Source organism: Benincasa hispida, chromosome 8, assembly GCF_027475165.1.
Source record: "Benincasa hispida cultivar pf3 chromosome 8, pf3_genome.v1.1, whole genome shotgun sequence".
Classification (NCBI taxonomy): domain Eukaryota; kingdom Viridiplantae; phylum Streptophyta; class Magnoliopsida; order Cucurbitales; family Cucurbitaceae; genus Benincasa; species Benincasa hispida.
In genome coordinates, this window is record NC_143485.1 from 42,823,423 (window position 1) to 42,839,720 (window position 16,298).

Genomic DNA, 16,298 nt, shown 5'->3' on the forward strand with positions numbered 1-16,298 from the left:
TTTTATCACAATATCTCCAAAATCTCCAAAGATTCTATTAAATTTAGAAATCAATTAACTTTTCAAATTATCTTAATTTAAGCTTCAAAAACCAAAATTAAAGGGCATAAGATCCATCAATTTGATACAAATTAAATTCTTCCAAACATTTAAATCAATTCAAAATCACATGAAATTAATTATCTCTTTTATTTATTTATTTATTTTTTTAAGTTAGCCCTAAAATCCAAAATCAAAGGGAAACAAAATTCAATATTTTCAAGATAATTAGTTCGAATATCTAATCAATTAAATTCAACTTAACCAATAAAAGTTTTTCAATTATTTCAATTTAACCCCAATTTTCCAATTGAAAAGGAAATTTAAACTCAATAATTTTAGATAATTAACTTAAATTTTCCTGAAATTCGGGATGTTACATAATGACCCGAAGACGAAGCACCTAATGTACGTTGTGGACAAGTGCATCTGTTATGTCCTTCTCTCTTGCAAATTGTACATCGCACTTTTTGGCTTGCCTCTCTCCAATCCATTTCATTATGAACGTGCGTACTTTTTGGCCGACCTTGTTCTCTTAATAAGTCCGCATTTGGACAAACTTCTGTAAATGATAATTCTGGCCAATAATCTGGGTGTTGAATTGGATGGAACCGGTCTTCATAACAACATTTGAAATTGGACAATTTGTAGTATTCATCAATAAGTGGTATGTGATGACAGACAGAAATGTACATTATTATAGGCCTTTTATTTAGAATTATGAGGGTTGTTAAGTAGAATATGCAGTGATTATACTAAGAATTCATGAGAAAAGTGAGCTTGCGTCGTTCAACATTGAAAATCTCGGCTAACCCAATATTATGCATTATTTTGCGTCCAAATGTCTATTTTTGTAGCTATCGTAGGAATCGATCGCATGCGGAGATCCCCACCATCGCAAAAGGCGATCACATACGTTCAACGCATGGATGTTGCGGCCATTAACCGCATGCGTCCATCGCATAAAGGTTGCGGCTACAGAGTATAACCATAATAGAGGGATGAACGCAAGGGTGGTGAAATGCGATGATACTTCGGAAACCAAGCATGAACACATACCTTGGGAGTATCAAAAAGTGATGTTGACATTTCACCTACCACGCCGTTAGTAAAAGAGATTCAGAGTAGGTTCATCACACTCTTAGCAACAGGAATTCAGAGAAGGACCATTAATGCTGTCGGCGATCGAGCTCTATAAATAGAAGCCTTAGAGCCCAACTTGAAAGGATCCGAGCTTTTGCCTTAGGGAAGATCCTTGTGATCATAGACGAAAGCGTGAGAAGACATTCTTGAGAGTAAAAAACTTGATGCGTGAAAAATGGAGTAAATAAATATGCGTTCATTGTTCATTCTCCATGTGTCGCCGGTCATGCGTTGAACTAAGGGATATGCAATATGCATCTAAAAATCTATGCAATGACCATGCATTCCTGCCACAAGTTTTCTTGCTCTCTCACCAAGTATAAACGAGATCACAAGTTTCTCGGGGTGATTCGAGGTCAAACTCAGGGACTTGTAGCTAAATGTTATGAAGTAATCTGTTGCGGCAAAGAATAAAAGAATATTGAAGTTTAAGGGCTATGCGCTACACTTACTTCTAACTAAACAGATTAAGCAATGGAAGTCTGACTATGAGAGTTAGAGACACGACAACTGTTGACGCATAATAAGATGCATGGGAAAATTAGATAAAATGGTGGGGATGACTTCACCGCATCAATAAGCTTGATCGCAAGAGTAACCCCAGCCAGTGCAAACTATGCGATTATGCAATACACACTTGACGAAGACGCATATGATGCATATGCGATAATGACAATAGAACTTATGTCTAAGTCTCTATTCTTGCTCACGTGCTCCCACACATAAACAAGGTGACCGTATACCACCGTATCCTACTTCTGAACGCATGCGATGTGACCGCATACTTTCATATCCTATCTATAGGGTGCATACGCTGTGTAATAGTAAACAAAGCTTATTCCTAAGCCTCTATTCTTGCTTACACGATCCAATCTGACTCTCCCAAGACTAGATTTGGTTTTTAGACTACTCTCCCAAGTATGCCTAAATGATGAATGATGCGCTCATAAGATAAGGTAATCACATAAAGCATGGTTGACATAAGATTATTCCTATTCTTAGGAACACTGCTTACTACGCTTAGTGCGTTCAACTACTTACCCTCTCGAGCAGTTAGTCGCTGTTGATTCTGCTCATAGACAAGTATTGCGACCGCTCATAGACAAGTGTTGCTACAGCCTCACAAGTAAAGAGAATTTTCTCAAAACACTTGCGCAACGCACACCTCTCGGTGGTTTGCTATATGCTTCATATGTCTATGCCGCATGATTAAGTATGTGATACTCTAGCAATCTTACTTAGTTGTTGCAATGAAAGTAAAGGGTGATCAGAAAAGGTAAATAAAGATGGAATCGAATGAAGTAGAGAAATGCATTGATCACAAAATGTATTAATCTCTTAAGCCACAATGTCATACAATATAGAGATAGAAGAGATATGGAGAACCAGATGAGCAATGTCTTGCTTCCATCAGATGTGTGTCAAGGCTGTTGGTGGTGCCATGGATGGGCGGTGGAGTAGTCTCTCTCGAGATCTATCTCCGACGAGGCTCCGATCGTCACTCGGAATGGTTGAAGGAATGAAGAACTCTCAAGAATATCTTCTCACGCTTTCGTCTGGATCACAAGGATCTGTCCTAAGGCAGAAGCTCGGATGATTTGAAGTTGGGCTCCAAGGCTTCTATTTATAGAGCTCGATCATCGATAGCATTAATGGTCCTGCTCTGAATTTCTGCTGCTAACGGCGTGATGGACCTGCTCTGAATCTCTGCTGCTAACGGCGTGGTAGGTGAAATGTCAACATCATCTTTTGATACTCCCAAGGTATGTGTTCATGCTTGGTTTCTGGAGTATCATCACATCCCACCACCCTTGCGTTCGTCCCTCTATTATGGTTATACTTTGTAACCGCAAACCTTTAAAGCGATGGACGCATGCGGTTAATGGCCGTAACATCCATGCGTCGAATGTATGCGATCGCTTCTGCAATGGTGAGATTCACCGCATGCGATCAATTCCTGCGTTAGCTATAAAAATAGACATTTGGACGCAAAATAACGCATAATGGTGGTTTAGCCGAGATTTTCAATGTTGATCGACGCAAGCTCACTTTTCTCATGAATTCTTAGTATAATCACCGCATATTCTACTTAACAACCCTCATAATTCTAAATAAAAGGCCTATAATAACGTGCATTTCTGCCGATGAAATGATGGAGATTATACTAAGAATTCATATTTTTATATATTTTTATGGGTTCGATATTTCTATATTTTTATGGGTTCGTTAATAATAATTCATCAATAGAGTATGTTTTGTTTCATTTCAAAATATTTGATAATCATACTATTTCTCTTTTTTATTGGGCAATTATGAATGCTTGTTTAAATATATACATTTTGATTATGTGGATTATAAATATTTTTTTTATTTGACTTTTAATGTATAGCGAAGTATAGAACACAATAATATTAATATGAACATATGTATTTGATAGGCTATAAAAGATGCAATTATAAGTATTCATTAAAGCTATAAAAAATTATGAAAAAAAAATTAACTTTTGATAAAAATAATTTGATAGTTTTTTCAAAATGCCATTTCATTTTACGAAAGATCAAATTAGCTATTTAAAAGTTGTCTTTATAGCTTTTACAAAATGCTATAAAAAGTCTGGTACTTTATAACATTTACCAAGTGATATAAAAGAAGAATTTTTACTGCATGTAACTAAATGCTACAAAAAAAATTGACTTTTTATAGCATCTTAAAAAGGCCATAAAAAGCCCAAGGCTTTTAATAGCATGAGCTGTTAAGACTTCACATAAAATGCTATCAAAGACCTATGATAACATTTTTTCGAAACTATCGTAGGCCTTTTTTCTTGTAGCGTACACGTTTATTATTTAAATTATATTTACATTAGTCAAATTTTGTTGCTTATTTTTTATATTTCATGAAGTTTTTTACGATATAATGAAAATGGCGATTCACTCTTCATATTAATAACGAACCCATAAAAATATAGAAATATCAATGAAAATGTCAATATGTTCACGTAAAATCTAATACTATGGCGACGATTTTGGGTTGCTGTAAGAATACTCATCTGTTAAACTTCAACCAAGAAAGAAAAGAAACGAAAAAACCATGTTAACTTTTCTCGAAATAATGAAAAATTGATTTAAACATAAATAATAGAAAATTGAAGAAATTTTGTAATAGGCCGATGAAAAGAACAGGCCCAATAAATATGGACCGATGACTAAAAGTCATGGCCTGTCAGTTTCCAAGGCCTTAATGGGCCAACGGTAAGGTCCTAAACCCACGTTTTGTGAAGCTGGAAAAAGGATAGTATTTCTTTTCTATAGGCCCAATAAATATTAGGGTCAAAGTGGATTTAAAAACAAAAATTTTAAAACAATAGATTGAATGAAAATAAAGTTGTATTTATATTTTTAAATATGTGTTTGAAAAAATTGGATTCTAATTTAAACAATTATCTAAAAGTATTTATAATATACTTATAAATCATCAATAATTTTTTGTTGACAATAAACTATTATCTATTTATTTATGAATAAGTTTTATGTTAAAAAAATTATATAATTATTATTTTGTAATATCATATAATTATAATACATTACATATTACATATTTAAAATTAAAAAAATGAATTGACTTTATAACATGACATATTGTATTTATAAATATTTTTATCTTTACTTAATATAATCTTACATTTTAAAATTTAAAATTCAAAATCTGGATAAAAAAAAAATATGAAAATGTCATTTTTCCCCCCTTCAAAATTTGCATGTTTAGATCAACGAATTAGTTTTTTTTTTTTTTTTCAAAAATAAAATCTAGATTGCCTGTTAAACTTGTATTTGTTAGGGTTGGCAAAAATCCCTACAAGGTCGGGTGCAAAAATTCCTGCGAAATCGGATATCTGCCCCAATCGAAATGAAAAATCTCGATTTGATTCAGAATGGGATCAAATCAAGGATACAAAATGGATCTTCAGTTAGGGATGGAGAGGGCACCCTCGCCTTGTCCCCATCCCCAAACCTACCTCAATTTTTTTTTAGTATGTGTATATATATATATAACAATAGGCTTAAAGCTACTATGTGTGTTTCTATTATTACAGTAGGCTTAGCTAGTGTGTTTCTGTTACTATTTCTTTTAACCTTTTTTTTTTTTTTTTCAATTTCATTTCATAATGACTTTTTATTAAATTGCAATAAAAATCTAAAATATTTTTTTAAGGGTTAATTAAATAAATAAAACAATAACGATACTAATTTGTTATCTAAAATATTTAGAATTTCAATATAAATACTAAATTTTGATTGATTTTAACTAAACAAATAATTAAAAATAAAAAAAAATGGAGAATTTTTTCCATATCCTTGAATGGAGTATAGATGAGATTCTAAATTTCCATGGGGACGAGGTGGGAGTGCATCCCCGACCCCATTGCCATCCTTTAAACTTAGTGAATCTAACCTTAATCTTTTGATCGATTGCATATTGGTTGAAAAGAAGAATGTTCATTTACTCTATAAATAATTGAATACTTGCCCCTAACATAGGTAGAGAATCCCTAATTAGATGAAGAATACGAGAGAGTGTAGGGAGAAAAAAATTTGCACATGCAAACATAGATAGAGAAGCCATTCTCATCTTTGTCGTGTCCAATGAACATCTCTAGACTAATTATATGAATTCTTCTTTTCCATTAAAACTTCAAACATATAAAACAAAATTATGCTTTTTTTTTTTTTTTTTTTAAGAAGAAAGTAACTTCATGTCTCATGTCATTATTTGTTTTCAAACATTTCAAATTTTAACTTTACTACTCCTCGTGATTTGATGGTGTATTAAACCATACCTAACGACTTTTAGAAGCTTCATTGTTCAAATCTATGTTTCAATGAATATAATTATAAGTAAAATAATATCTTTTTTATTTATTGATCGGTAGAACAATCTCTAACTAAAAAATGTTTATAGTATATATCTCTAAACTTTCAATTATGTGTCTAATAGAATCTATTAAATAGATCATGAAATATTTGGAATTTTTTAAAAAAATCAAGTATTATATCTTATATAAATTTGAATTTTGTGCATAATAAAATCTTAAACTTTCAAGTTTATATTTAGTAGATTCTTAATTTTTTTTAAAAAAAAAAAGCTCATGAACTAAATTTACAATTTTAAAAATTCAAAGATCAAATAGACACAAACTTCAAAATTCAAGATTCAAGAATAAATTCTATATTTTTACCCTAAAAGAAAAAAATAGCGCCCATCCAATCAAATACCCTTGTAAATACTAACACGAATATTACTTAACTTATTCAAATATTATAATTTTGATTGTAGGTTAAAGATTATAATTTTGTGTCAAATTCACTGTTATTATTATTTTGGTTTAAATGCTATTTTGGTCTTTATACTTTTGGTTATGATTCGTTTTGGTCTCTCTACTTTTAAAAAGTTCATTTTGATCCATATACTTTCAACTTTGGTTCATTTTAGTCCTTTTACTTTTAAAATGTTCATTTTAGTCATTATACTTTCAACTTTGATTCATTTTGATATTGAACTTTTAAATAGCGACCATTATAATCTTTTGAAATGAAAATGATGGGACTAAAAATAGTCTCTTTGTAAAAGTATAAGGATCAAAATGAACATTTTGAAAGTATAATGACAAAAATAAACAAAAATCAAAAGTACAAAGACCAAAGTAGTATTAAACCTATTATTTTTATGTAATGAACTTAATTAGTGTGTATCTTTTTAGTTGAGAATTAAGACTTTGTGAGACTGAGATTTTTTTTGGTACAATTGAAATAAGGAGATTTGAACTACATATCTTATCGTTACTAAGGATGGCAACGGGGCCGCAGGATGAGGATGCACTCTCCATCCCCCCTCCCATGGGGATTTTTAATCATGTCCCTGCCCCATTCCCCGTTTTGGGAGTCAGGATCGAGGGTTGGAGAATCCCTGTTCGGGGGGTTCGGGTCCTCACGGGAAAAACCCCGTTTTTTATTTTATTATTTTTATTATTTAAAATTAACTAAATTTAATATTATATTGAAATTGTAAATTTTATATAGCAAATTAGTATTATTATTACATATAATTATTTAAGTTAAACATTACATGTTTTTTTTTTATTGTAAATTAATAAAAATTAAATTTATTATATTGTATTTTTAAAATTAAAAAAGAAAAAAAAATGAAACATACTGTTTCATTATTATTATTATTATTAATTAAGAAAAATCGGGGCGGGGACGGGGATCGGGTTCGGGGTTGGGGATGGAGTGGGGATCCCCTCCCTCTTCCCACCCTGTCTCCGACCGAGGACCCAATTTAAATCTCCAATTTGACTCCATCCCCGATTAAGACCAGGGATTCTCCATCCCGATCGAATTGAAGACCCACAAGGGTACGACCCACGAAGAATTTTACCATCCTTTGTGGTTACTAATAGAAGAGAAGGTTGGTAAATGGTAATGGTACATAAGAATTAAATATATATATATATATATATATATAAAGAAATGGATACAATGAACCTCAACCAAAAGCAGTTGTCAAATTGTGAGAGAATTTTAAAATACAATTATCTGTCATTGTTGAATATATGGTCACATTGCAATATATAGCATTTGCATGAAAATGTGGTCCTTCTCACCCCCCCCTTTTTTTTCTTGCAACTTTGGATACTTGTAACTAAAGTTTCCATTTTTTATCTAAAATAATTTCCTTTTATTCTTTATTTAAAAAAAAATGATTACTATTCAAAGATTAATATAGAGGTTGATATGATTTCTAAAGTGTCTTTGTTTTACTTTGACTTTTAAAATATAGTAAAAAATGACTTTAACTCATTAAAAGCGCTTTTTAATTTATCATGATGTTTCTTTGATTTGATCAAAACTTGTTTTGAAAATTCTAAAAGTGATCGGAGAATGAAAACATGTTAGACTGATTTTTTTAATTTTTAATTTTTGTTTTTTTCATTCCTTAATAATAATAATAATAATAATTATAATAATAATTAAATTAGTTAGTATGTTTTCTAAAATGTGTTTCACTCAAATATCTTTTAAGTTTGAGCTTTTCAACTTTTTCTTTTGGATTTTATTTTCATAATTAAAATGTTGAGAGGTATTAATTTGATATAAACTATTATCTCATATTAATGGACATGAAATGCCAATTTTCAGTAGATGTTATATTTGCAATATTGTAATTTTCATTTTGTGTTGGTTATAATTTGAGGTTGTAGGGTTGAGTGATGAAAGGGAAAAAAAACATAAGGTAATTGTATAAAAACCATAGAATAAATCAAAAGACTATTTTGTCCAAACCTAGATTTAATATATATATATATATATATATATATATATATATATTAAAAGAGTGTATAGGTTTATTCCATAATCATTTCAAAGCTATTAAGATGTTTATTAATATAATATGTACACATATACTAAAGTCACATATAATCTGAGTATTGTTCAATTGGTTCAAGCAAATGTCTTCGACAAGAAATTAAAGGTTTGAATACTCCAACCTCACATGTTGCTGAACTTAAAAGATTCACATATAAATTGATTAGGACAATGTATTAGATGATAGAAATCTTGCAAAAGATAAGATAAAACATGAAGTAAAAGAGTTTGATATGAGCACATAAAGATAAGAGAATAGACGAGGTAGAAGAGTTTGATTTGGGTCCATATGTGCTCATAGTCATATCGGTGTCAACCGGTCATATTACACATATTTGTAGCTATGTTATTTTTACATTTGCACAAATACCATAGAGGAAATAATTATTTTTAAAAATTCAAAAATTCAAAAATATTGTAAAAACATCAATTTATACATCTAAACTTAGGGATGTACAATTTAAACCCCGAACTCAAAATTGTATCAGTTTAAACTTTGAACTTTTGTAAATGTATCAATTTACACTTTCGTGCGAAACTTATAATTATATTAATTAAACAACTAAACTTTCATAACAGAATCAACTTTAGACTCTTAGATAGATTTTTCTTTAAAATCGTCAATACATTTACTCTAGAACAATCCATTTTGTTAAATTGACATTTGAAGGAGTCTAACATATTTGAAAATAAATGCATGGACGATTTTAAAGGTGATTGTAATGAACGATTTATATTGATTGACTTATAAAATTTTAGAAGTTTAATTGATTCAAATTATAAGTCTCACATTATACTAGACGAACAAAATCTTTAAAAAAAAAATGTAAATTAATACAATCACAAAAGTTCATAATTAAAATTAATATAATTATTTATATATCTCAAAATTTAGGGATAAAAAGTGATATTTGCCGAAAATAAATTTAGAACTAAAATGGAATAAATTTTATTGTAAGGAGATTTATATATATACATAGATTTGTTGAATTGGATGCTAGGAGAGGGCCCCACATAGCCAAGGTGGAGAGATGATGGCAATTTAAAATGTGGAAGGGAAGGGACAGGTGGACCCAGAAGCACATGACGTGGACCAATGGTGGGTCCACGTAAAATGGTGGGCAGCCGATGAGCGAGTGACATGTGCGAGTGACTCAGCCTTAATTTTAGTTGAAGATAATGAACTCGGGCCCATGACTCAGTCCGCCAAATCATGGAAAGCGATTGATGGGACAGGATTCCTTTGTTTTCTGCCCTACCTTTCTCTCCATTGCCTCGTTGTCATCTCCATCTTCTCTCTCTCCCCCCTTTATTCCCTCAATTTCCCATTTTACCCCTTTCGTGTCTCGGTTCTCATTTTTATTTATTTATTTTTTTCGAAAAGATTTAAACCTACAACTTATCCGTTAAACTATAATATTTATGACATAACAATAACATTGAGCTAAAAATCGAAATGTAAGATCATTATTCACAAGAGTCTTCTAATCTGTCCCACACATCTATTTAGATAGAAATTTAGTTTATTGGTTCCATCATAAATACTCCTATCTCTCAATAAAGTCTGTGTTCGTGTGAAATTATGATTCAAATGCAAACAAAAAAAAAATTATTCTAGAGTTTTTGTGTTGGTTTATTTGTTTCATTTTTCATATATAGTTTGTTCAGTAACATATCAGTATGAATAATTAGAAAGAGAAACTATATTTTTTTAAAAAATAATTTCGATCACCATTTTCTTTCTTACTTAGGGGAATTGAGAAAATGAAAAGATATGTATTCAAATAGAAAAAAAAAAAAAGGAAACATATAATTATAAAATATACCAAGTTTGATCACAAAATGCCATTGGATACAATATGAAAGGGGCCAAAAAATGATAAAGTTGTTTCAATGGTGTGTCACATGCAATTATTTTCTATTTATGCATATCAAGTGCTTGTAGTTGCACTTTTTAGTTTGATGGAGTAGATACAAATAGATATTTAATGCATTCAAATATTAATTCTTCTTTTTAAAGGGTAATCTTCACATGATTCTGAAAATCTATGGCTTATTGCATTAGTAAATTACAATCAATTTTGCTAAATTTAAAATTTAAGTTATATATGCAAAACTATATTTATCTTTCAAATCTGAGACAAATAAATATATTAAAGTTAACTTTATATTGATACAAACAGTAAAGAGAAAAAAAAAAGTTAGAACTAACAAAAATATTGATACCAAAAGAAAGATTGAAGTGGTTAGGGACAAGCTTTTACATGCTAGTTAAAGCAATGAGTGATTTTGAATTTATCTTTAATTTTCTAAAGTTCTGTCAAATTCCTTATTTTTGTTTGTTAGCATTGACAAATAATGGCAATAATTTTATGAAATTTTTTTAATAAATAAAAACAAACTATGAAAATCCTCGATTTGATGAGAATTTTTTTGTAGAGTTAATAGAAATGATCGTAACCATTAAATTATGCCTTAAATAAATTTATCGTAATAAGTCTAGTTCAACGATAATTGGTATGTATTATTTTTTTTTAAGTTGAAAAATCTCTTACCTCTATTTATCATATTAAAAAAAATTATTGAATTATTTAGTATTTAAAACAAACTTGCAATTTTTCAATAAATGGTACCAAAGAAGGAAATTAGATAATTGAATTTGGAAAAAAAACAATTCATTTCAAATCAATAGAAAAGATCGGTTGGATTTAGGAGTATTGATTATCAGTTATCACAAAGAATACAAGTAACAATTTTTTTTCCTCAACCAATGAAAATTTAATTAATAACAAAAAAATAAAATCATTAAGGTATTTTATCGAGAAATTTTTATAATAGAAAAAATGTTAAACTATTTATAAAAAGGATAATTACAATTGATAGCATTTTTAAGAATAATAACTAAATGTATAACTTTATTTAAAAATATTGCAAATATAGCCAAGTCTATCAATGATAGACTTGTATCGTTGATAGACTTTCAAGTCTATCAGCGATATACTTTTATCATTGATAGACTATTACTAGTGATATAGTCTATCACTAATAGACTCCTACCAATAATATAGTTTATCATTGATAGACTATTTAAATTTGACAAAATGTAATTTTGTTTTATATTATGTTATATCTGCTAATACTTTAGGTTTAATGTCTATATATGCAACCGTCCCTTCTAAAAATAATAATAATAAAAATATATTGATAGACACTAATAGACTTGTATCAATGATAAAGTTCTATCAGTTTCTATCACTAATAGATATTAATAAGTTTTATTAGTGATAGATGAAGAAGGATAAAGATGATTAAATTTTGCTATTATCTGCCAACAGTTTCCTAATTTTTCTATTTTAAAAGATTTCCATATTTTAACATCATATAAAATTCATTTTAAGATTATTTGTATAGAAAAAGAACATTTCATATCTCTAATCATGCCTTTCATTTTGATTTTTTTTTTCCTTGAGTTTAACTCTATGTGTGAAGTTGAAATTTCGAACCTTTAAATCTTTTATTGAAAATATGTTTTAATTAAATAATTAAGTACATGTTTGAGAGTGATTTTAAAATTAAAATAATTCAAAATCACTTCGAAATATGTCTTTAATCACTTAAAATTAATTTAATATTTAATTTTATACTTTTCTATTCAAATTTCATTTTATCAAGATTGGTTTTGAATCCTTAAAAACATGTTTCATAGCGATTTTAAAAATGACAAAAATAGTTTTAATTATTTTATAAACACTCTCTCAAACATGCCTCGAACAATGTTTAAGTTGACAGTACATTTATTGTCAATGTAAACATAATGCAATTGACACATACTTGTATTACTAATCAACTTGAGGTTTTTAGAAATTCAATTTCCTCACTCTATATATTGTAAAGAAAAATGTTAACATATTATTTTGATAGTATATATCTTATTGATATTGAAATAAATTTCATATTTTTATCTAGAATTCATTGTTTTTTGTTTAAATATTTGTATACTTTATTTTAGACTTAGTATAGAGGCTAGTAACATTCATTTTATTAATTTTGCTTGAATGTTTGGTTGGCAAAACATATAATTGGGAAACATTATGCTTCTCTCGTGCCATTATTCACTCTAGGTCATGTTAGGCTCCTTTGACATTAATCAACATTCAGCTTCAACATATTCATGCATACTTTTTTTTTTCTCAAATACAATGATAATCACTTAATTTTCAATAAATAGTCATGCAATTATTCCCTCTTCAAAAAAAAGAAAAAAAAAACTATATAATTATTCTTATCTCCTATTACTTATTTATAAAAACTATATAATTATTCTTATTATAACTCATTTATAAAAACTATATAATTATTCTTATCTCGTATTATAATTCATTTATTTTCTAAGATTTCTTTTTCTAGTATAAATAAGATGAGAAATTTGAACTATAGATCTTCTTGGTTACAACAAATGTTAGTTGATTTACACTATTTTTAGCTATAACAATTCTTCTATTATAACCAAATTACTAAAACAAATATTTTGGAAAATGGGTTAGCCAAATTACTAAAATGAATTTTTTAAAACAATGGGTTAACCAAATTACTAAAACGTCTTTTTTTTTTAAGGGTTTAGACCCATATATACAATTTATGATATTAAAATTTTCAAGTTATAACAACCTAAGCATATGGCAGCAGTAGAAACATCTGCTCTTTTATTTGAGAACAAACCTGATACACACATTTGTTATACTAAAAATAATATCTTAAATTGCCATCGACTAAATTTTGTAGGATCTACCCGTTGTTATCTAATATCAGATGAGTTGCATAAAATGTTATCTAGGAACTCACTTGTTTTTAAAAGATATTGCAATATCGAAACGTTTTTTCTTTTACGTTAGGGAAAGGAACCAAATTTCTAATATTAAAATTGATAGTACTAATTTTATACCAATTAAGTTATGCTCGTGCTGCCAATAATTAAGACGTTTAGGTGTAGAATTCTTTATCACCCAAAATTTATTTGTTTAAAAAATGATGCAATTAAAAACCTAGTTGTGAAGTAGAAGAAGTAATAAAGGTTCTTAGAATACAATTTAGAAATAAGTCACAAAACAAACAAGAAGGGTATTGTGGTAACTACAAATTGATCAGAAGCTTTCTGCTGCTGCCATTAAAAGCCCACCAAGTTCTTCCTCCTCCAAAGAGAAGGATGGAAAGAAGAAGATTCTCCAAACCCAGAAACCATTTCCTCCCAATCTTCAATTCCAATTTGGGGAGAGGATAAAAAAAACCCCTAAGACCCATCTCTTAATCGATCTTCTTCTGAGTGATGGGTGTGAGCTGCGGTTGTTCCCACACTTCACACATCACAGAAATCATAATCACCAGCTTCTTTCGCCATAAGCCTTAAGATTACTCTCAAAATCACAGACCCACTGGATAATCTTATCCGTTTTTCTTGATGGCAGTTTGAAAGAAGGAATCATTTCTTTGTCTTTAGGCTTATGGCGAGTCGGAGGGTCTACGGTGGCGGTGGTGGCGGCGACGACGGTGGTAGTATAAGTGGTGTTTCTTCTAATCATTGTGTTTTACTTCAGAATCGTGGAGGGTCTTTTGCTTCTGAGCCTCTTAATGCTCTGTTCCTTTCTGGGTCATCTTCTTCTACTTCCCCTTCTCTGCTTGGTATCTCCCTTCTTCTTGATCTTTTCAGTTTTTCCTCTGTTTCTTTGATTTCTTTGATGCTTCTCTCTGGAATTGATGGTTTTGGTTACCCTTTGGGTTTCTGTATTGATTGTGATTGTAAAAAGTTATTTATCTGTTGAATTTCCAATGCTTTTGGCTGTTTGAAGTCGATCATTAGTCTCTGATTTTGAAATTGAATGTTATTACCTTTTGCTCAGTTTTCTCTCTGTTTTTAGTTTGTTTTCTGCTTGTTAGCTCAGTTCTAGCAGTTCAATTGTGAAGAAGAATGTGTGAGATTGATTGATATCATTTGACACGTATCACTTGTGGAGTAAAACTTGTGTACACGATTCAAGAAGACAGTTGATTATCACTTTTAGTGTTTTTGATGTAAATTAAACGGATTGTGTCGTAAGACTGATGTAAATGGCACATTAATTAGATGTTGTGTGATTATATACATGCTCAAGTTGATCTTCTTGACAGATTGTTCTGGTGTAGGTTCAAGATCCATGATGAGTTTCGAAGATATTCGTGGAGGAAATGGATCGAATAGATCGTTCTTTTGCCCGTTCGATAGTGAAGATAATGGGGATGAAGACTTGGATGATTACTTTCATCACCCTGAAAAAAAGAGGCGTTTAACTGTTGATCAAGTCCGGTTCCTCGAGAAAAGTTTCGAGACTGAGAACAAGCTCGAACCGGAAAGGAAAGTTCAACTAGCAAAAGACCTTGGGCTGCAGCCTCGTCAGGTTGCTATATGGTTTCAAAATCGTCGAGCTCGATGGAAAACAAAACAGCTGGAAAAGGACTATGAGGCCCTTCAATCCAGCTATGGAAGTCTTAAGGTTGACTATGAAAACCTACTCAAGGAGAAGGATTCACTAAAAGCTGAGGTAAAAATTAAAATGTTCTTGAAAATTCACTTCCATTATTACTGATTAAGCTGTGTTGGGTTTTCATGATTACCAAGAAAAAATGTTTATATGGATATTGCAGATTCTTCTCCTAACAGACAAACTGCAACACAGACAAAAAGAAAGAGGAAACTCTGTGCTGTCTGAAGTTGACAAATTTGGTGAAGAACCACCTCATAATCTGGTTGTTGATTCACATTTGGATGATGAATTCTCCAAATCTTCAAAGCTGGGTTGTAAGCAAGAGGATATCAGTTCAGTCAAAAGTGATATATTTGATTCAGATAGCCCACACTACACTGATGGGGTTCACTCTTCACTCCTAGAGCCTGGAGATTCTTCCTATATTTTTGATCCCGATCAATCCGATTTATCGCAAGACGAAGAAGATAACTTGGGAAAGAATCTATTGCCCCCTTACATCTTCCCAAAGCTCGAAGATGTCGACTACTCTGACCCGCCCACAAGTTCTTGTAATTTTGTATTCCCCATTGAAGACAATGCCCTTTGGTCCTGGTCTTAATGAGTCTTTTTCTGTGTTGTGCTTTCTTTCCTGTACCATCTTCTTTACCTAAAAGCATGTTTTTTCTAGTATTTTGAAGTAATAAATCATGATCCAAGCAATGGTAGACCAAGCCCACTGTCAAGCCGGGTTTAGTTTCTGTGGACGATTTCGATCCATCCTGTAATCTTCTTGGGTTTTGGTTGAGGGTGGTTTCTATTGTTATATAATCCTTGTTTCCTTTTAATGTGAGTAAATAATATCATCTCAATTATTGTTGGAATGTCTTGGATCTGATATCTAGTGCTTCAAATAACCAAGTACAGGGGTTTCACTTATCTGTAATGTGAATTATTCTCCCTAACAGTACTGCTCGTGGACGTAGCTAACACATTGTTAGTGAATTACGTAAATCTTTATGTCAGTTCTTTATTAATTTACGTTTTCTATTCATCTTTGATTGTTGATTTCTTAACAATTATGTCGCCACCTTGAAGGATGCTTTTCAATTCACCCTTTGATCTGTTGATGATACTTTTGAAGATGTTAAGGTTTTTCAATGTCAACTCAAATTGAATGTCATTATTTTCACTGTAT

The 16,298-nt window shown here is 30.4% G+C and overlaps 1 protein-coding gene across 2 annotated transcripts; it reads left to right on the forward strand.

Moving 5' to 3' along the window:
- The first annotated feature begins 13,633 nt into the window (after window positions 1-13,633).
- Window positions 13,634-15,984, forward strand: LOC120083292 (homeobox-leucine zipper protein HAT5-like). 2 transcript variants are annotated; one of them, XM_039038969.2, is made up of 3 exons: window positions 13,634-14,282; window positions 14,769-15,178; window positions 15,282-15,984. In XM_039038969.2, exons 1-3 carry the CDS (start codon window positions 14,105-14,107, stop codon window positions 15,720-15,722), a joined length of 1,029 nt encoding a protein of 342 aa, XP_038894897.1. In that variant the 5' UTR covers window positions 13,634-14,104; the 3' UTR covers window positions 15,723-15,984. The 2 variants fall into 2 exon arrangements, with proteins under 2 accessions (XP_038894897.1, XP_038894898.1); XM_039038970.2 differs by having other exon boundaries at window positions 13,657-14,282; window positions 14,784-15,178.
- The last annotated feature ends 314 nt before the right edge of the window (window positions 15,985-16,298 follow it).